Raw genomic sequence first — 5,670 nt, 5'->3', positions numbered from 1 at the left:
GGCATGGATGCAAGGCTTCTCTGATTTAAGGCATAATTTATACTCAGCTCCTGAGTTACTAAAATCTGCAGCCCTTTCAGCATGGGTCAAAGCACTTCACGGAGCCGTCTCAGAGGTGGCATTCAGCCGTTTGCGTGGGAAATGTCCATTCCCAGTGGATCTGAGCTCTCTTAATGGTACGGAAGTGGCAGATGATATGGGAAGGGATGGAGCTCGCTGGGAAATCAGTGCCAAAGAAGGGCAGGGTAGAGCTTAGCGCTTTCATTGAGATTATTTGGAAAAAGAAGAACCCAAGCAAAATGGCTCCTCCCCAGGGAACTCGGGACCTTTGCTTCTCTCCAGACACAGCAAGGACAGCTGTGTGACTCGTGAGCCTGATGCCGGGTGCCCAGTGTGCCTTGGAAATGGGGTTTTGTGTGGGAAAGGGAGGGGACCCACCAGCCAGTACCTCCTACAGGACATTGGCTACAGTAGAAGTGCTTTGGACCACATGGAGCCACCCCCAGCCAACACCTTCCCCGGGCCATTCCCATCTCTGTTTAGAGCATGAACTTCTGACTCTCACTTTAGCCTCCAGTTATGGGACCTCCTTTCCTGTCCTCAACAGCAGATTCACAAATGTCTCCCCACTGCAAACAGGCCTGGGCCAAATGATTTCACGGCCAGAGGTTTTCCACCCCCGGGGATCCCTCTTTTGTGCCCTGGCAAACCCAGGGTAGAGATTTGAAGGCAGCCAGAAAAACTCCTTTAACTCAAAGCAAAGAGCGTGCCCTGCCACCTCCCCTCCACTGCTGGGTGGTGCTGGCCTGACCCCTCTGCCACAGCCACCCCCAGGTTGTCCCCGCCACTGAGACAATTTTGGCCAGACATTTTCCAAAACCTTTGGGAAAGAAGGTGTCTGCTCAGCTTGGGCAAACCAAAGGATCAGGCAGAGCTCGGAGGCTGAGCAGGCATCCCCTGGGGGCTCTGCCAGGCTGTGTGCCCCCCTGCCTGGGGAGGAGCAAGGCACGGAGATGGAGGCAGCTCAGAGCAGGGAGCTTAGGCCCCCACAGCACTGCATCACCCCCAGCTGAGCCCCAGGAATCCCAGTGTGGGTGGTGGGAGTCACCGTTTCTTTGAGAGGCCCTGGGGGGGTGCCAATCTACAGCCTCGCTGTCTTGGGGTTGCATCCCACACCCTTCCTGGGCTCATGACCATGGTGGCACTGGGAAGGCAAGGGACATCCACTCTGAGTTCAGTTTTTGGAAAGGCACACATCAAAATGTGTATGTATATATATATTTTATATATATATATATTTATATTTATATATATAAAATGGGACAGGGCTGATAGGCAGGGCAGGGCAGGGCGGGGTGGGGAGGGGGAAAGCTGCAGAAATTGCTACCTGCAGCCACACGTCTCCACGACCATGTCCTCGTACTGTTTGTAAACCACATTGTTCCCGGAGTCTATGTAGAGGATGCTGATGGGGCTGAGCTTGGAGGGCACGCAGCAGCTGGGGGGGGTGGACTCCGGGTCCATGGAGTTCATCAGGGTCTGGATGATGGCGTGGTTGGTGGGCTCTAGGTGTGAGCGCAGGGGGAAGTCGCAGACCCCCTCGCAGTGATACGCCTCGTAATCCAGGGGGGCGATTATCCAGTCGTCCCAGCCCAGCTCCTTGAAGTTCACGTGCAAGGGCTTCCTGCTGCAGCGGGTCTTCGCCTTCTTCCCTTGGCCTCTGCCCCCAGACCGGGCGGCGATGGTGGTGCGTCTCTTCCTCCGCTTGGGGTACACCTCCTGGCCGGGATCAGGGGGCTCCAGGAAGGGGGGGCTGCCCAGGGCCTTGATCTTATCCCGGATCTCCTTGAAGAGGTTCTCCTTCCTCTGGGTGCGGGAGAAGGCCACAAGCAGGGCTCTCTCGTGGGGCTGCGGCCGGGGCTTGCTGAACCCCAGCTGCCAGGGGGGCAGGAGCCGCCCCGACTGATCCGAGATGATCCTCAGCAAGAAGCACAGCAGCTTGCCTGGGGGAGATCTCTCCCTCCGATCCCGCAGGGCTTCCCAGACATCAAACACCTCCCATCTGGAGGAGCCCGTGTCCAAAATGTCTGCAGCCCTGGAGTCCAGCAGCCGGGGCTCCTCGCCATCCTGGCTTGGGCAGGTGGAGAGGAGGAGGTGGTGGAAGGTGCCTTCAGGGGACAGGGCCAAGCTCCGGTTTTCAGGGAGGGCACGCAGGACCCGCAGTTCCGCACCCGTCACCTCCTCCGCCTCAGGCAGGCTGGAGATATCAAAGAGGTATCGCTGCTCGTAGGCATACGGGGAGGCATCTGGAAGAGATAAAACAAAGAATTTAAAAAAAAAAAATTAGAAAAAGGAAAAAAAAATTAAAACCCAGCAAGCTGAGGCCAAGGTCCCTTTACAGAGGCGCAAGGGACACAAGGCTAATGGGGTAGATCATCACCTTGCAGCAAGGCTCGTTGAGCATCCCAGTGGGGACACAGTCTGCATGCCCTGCGTCTGGGAACATCACCCTGGCTGGAGGTACCAAAAAAAAAAACCAGGGAGGATATGGCAAAGAGGGAGGGAGGAATCAATTCAAACATGTGGCTCCTCATCAGCACTGTTCCCTGCTTCCTGAGGTGGTTCCTCTGCCTTCTCCCAGGTGTTTCAGTGCCCCCAGCTGCTGCACTATCCTGTTTTGGCACTGAAGCCTCAGCTGAACCTGTGCGGCACAATCCCATCCCGAATCAGCAGGTTGTCACCAATTTCTTCTGCCCTAAGTGTCCCCACTCTGCCAGCCCCAGCCATGCCAAGTAAAATTTCCATTGCAGGCAGGCACAGGCACACATATTGGGGATGCAGATGCCATGCCCCAGGGTGTCTGATAGGGGCACTTCCAGAAGCTCAAAGTGAGCCCAGCTTTAATTAGTCACTATATTGGGTGGATCCAAAGCCCAAACACAGACTTGCATGCTTTCTGGCACTGAATAAATATACTTGATAGAATTTAAAAATAAATAGATAGATAGATAGATAGATAGATAGATAGATAGATAGATAGATAAAAGAGGTGGAGTTGGGAAAAAAAGATGAATGAGTTCTGGGAGGGTTGTTTTTTGTCTTCTCCCCTTCCAACAAGAAACCTGACCTGGGCACGCTGCAAACAGCGCTGCTGTGCCCAAGGTCCCCCACCTGCTGCAGGCAGAGCCGTGCCCGACGACCCCACAACGCAGCCCCCACCCACGGACAGTGCTGCCAGGCTGCAGCCTGCACTGCCCACGGGTGGGAAAAGACTTTTCTCCCCATCATTTGCTGTTATGATAATTATCATTATCATTATTGTAATTATTACTCTTATTATTTTAAAAGCAGATCTAAAATTCCGGCGAGGAGCAGATAAGGAGATCCCTTTGAAAAGTTCATCTGGTTTCATTTTGCGCTGAAATTTCCCAGGACCTGTGCGCAGTTTTCCCCCTGCTCCCACAAGCCGGGCACTGCCCACCCTCCCATCGGAGCATCCTCCCCCCGGCCCGCCTCACTCCCCCGCCGTTTCCCCACCAGCTTTCAGAAAAAAATCTCCCTGCAAAGGCTGCCGGCAGGATACGGTCGCTGCTGGGTTAGGGGATGGGGTCTGAGGGGCTGCGGGGGGCTCCGCACCATCAGCTGCCGCTTTCCCACTCCGGGGCAGGCGGAGACGGGCACGTGGGGAGCCTGTGGCTGCTTTTCAGTTCGTCTTTGCATTTTATTCGATTGGGATTTTTTTCTTCCCCAACAAAACGAACTTAATCGGCAGGGCACAATGTATATGTATTTCATATATATATATAATATATATGTATATATATTAAAAATATATCGTTAAGTGCGTATTTGATTATTATCATTAGATCCGCCCGTATGAACAGGGCAAAGAGCGTGGAGAAGGGGAAGGGGACGGCGATGCCGAGCTCAGCCGGCTCCGGAGCGCCGCGGCAGCCGGGGCTGAGCCGCCCGCCTCGGGCACCGCGACGGGCGCAGCCGCGCTCCCTCCTCGGCCCGGCCCGCCGCGGAGCTTTTCTGGCTGCAGAGGCTCTGGTGGGGCTTCTCCCTGACTGTCCCGGCTGGGGCGCACGTCGCCGCCCGTCCCCAACAGTTCCTCCAGCCCCGAGAGCTATCCTCGACCCCGACTGCCTGTGCAACCCCACTGGCATCTCACATCCCCATACTTATTATAATCAACCCTATTCCCCAACTCCAAGTACAACCCCTTTGCTATCCCCATCGCGACCCCAACCCGATGCCCACTCACAGCCCCATTCCCACCCCGGTCCTCATCCTCATTCCCATGCTCAAACTCCAGCACAGCTGCATCCCCGTTAAACAACTGATGCACATCTCCTACCCCGTTAAGTTTCGCCTGCATCCCCATGCACTACCCCATCCCATGCAGCCACCCCGTGCTCAAACCAACGCACAACCCTACTCCCCAGCCCATGCACAACCCCATCCCAGACACAACCCCGTGCTCAAACCAACGTGCGAGCTACATCTCGGTGGGTTGCAGGTCCCCAATTCCATGCTCAAAGTAACGCACAACCCCGTCTCCGTCCCCAAGCTCATGCAGAAGCCCGTGTTCATCTTCAAACCCACGCACAAGCCGCACCTCCAAGCCCGAACCCACCCACGACGGCGGGGTCCCGGCGGGGCACCCGTCCCAGCTCCCCTGTCCGACTGAGGCTGGAGGGATGCGCGCCCCGCACTCACCGCTGCGCGCCCGCTCCGCGAAGCCCGTCACCGTGTCGGCGCGGCGGCCGGCGGGTGCGCGGCGGGCGGCCAGGCGCTGGTAGAGGGCCACCATGTAGTGGTGCGGCACCACGGTGCCGTTGCGGAGAGCCCCGTCCCTCCGCGTCGGGGTGGAGAAGGGGGAGGCGGCGGCGGAGGAGGAGGAGGAGGCGGAGGAGGAGGAAGGCGCGGCTGCTGCCGAGGGTCGCTGGGGAGCGGCCGCCGACGGGCCGCGCACGGCGGCGGCCTCCAGCCCGCGGCGGAGGCGGCAGGCGCCCAGCAGGCAGAGGCAGAGGGCGGCGGCAGCGCGGAGGCGCATGGCGGCGGCCCCGGTGCTCGGCGCTGTGCTGCTGCCGCCGCCGCTCCCCGCCCGCTTTTGAACATCGTCTTCGCCCGACGCCGCCGCCGCCGCCGCTGCCGCCGCCGCCGCCGCCCGCCGCCGCCGAGGCGCCCCCTGCCGGCCGCCCGCCCTCCGCCCCCCCGCCGAGGCGCCGCCCGCGCTCCGGCCCCGCCCCGCCTCTGTCTGCAGGTGAGACCCCCCCCGGCCCCCGGCCCTGCCTTGTGGGGGGCACCTGCGCCCCTGGTGTGGCACCCGCACCCCTACTCTGGAGGGGAGACCTCCGTCACCCAGCCCCCGTGCTGCGGGGGTCACCCCGGCCTTATTTTGGGATGAGGTGTCCTACCCTTACTTTGGAGGGCGGTCTTCGGTCCTCGGTCGGAGGGAGGACACCGCGACTTCTATGTGCAGAGGGCCCCTATTTCGAAGAGGGGAAACCCCCCCACACACCATCCCATATTGGAAGGGGAACCTTCAGCCGGTACTGGAACGGGGGGGAGGTCACCCTCCACCACGAATTGGGGCGGGGGACCCCTTTCCCATACTTGAGACGGGGCAGCCTCGGCTCTGTTTCGGACGGAGGAACCGCCACC

General features: G+C 59.2%; 1 protein-coding gene across 1 annotated transcript; it reads right to left on the bottom strand.

The window, feature by feature from the left end:
• Positions 1-1,383: 1,383 nt before the first annotated feature.
• GDF7 (growth differentiation factor 7) lies at positions 1,384-5,059 on the bottom strand (the record flags this gene model as incomplete). Its single annotated transcript, XM_082048742.1, has 2 exons — positions 1,384-2,306; positions 4,723-5,059. 2 exons carry the CDS (start codon positions 5,057-5,059, stop codon positions 1,384-1,386), a joined length of 1,260 nt encoding a protein of 419 aa, XP_081904868.1.
• Positions 5,060-5,670: the final 611 nt, after the last annotated feature.

The sequence above is a fragment of the Streptopelia decaocto genome (genome assembly GCF_964273445.1).
Source record: "Streptopelia decaocto genome assembly, chromosome: 3".
In the NCBI taxonomy this organism is placed as follows: domain Eukaryota; kingdom Metazoa; phylum Chordata; class Aves; order Columbiformes; family Columbidae; genus Streptopelia; species Streptopelia decaocto.
Note: the sequence above shows the minus strand (reverse complement) of the source record. Positions and strands in the feature narration are given on the sequence as shown.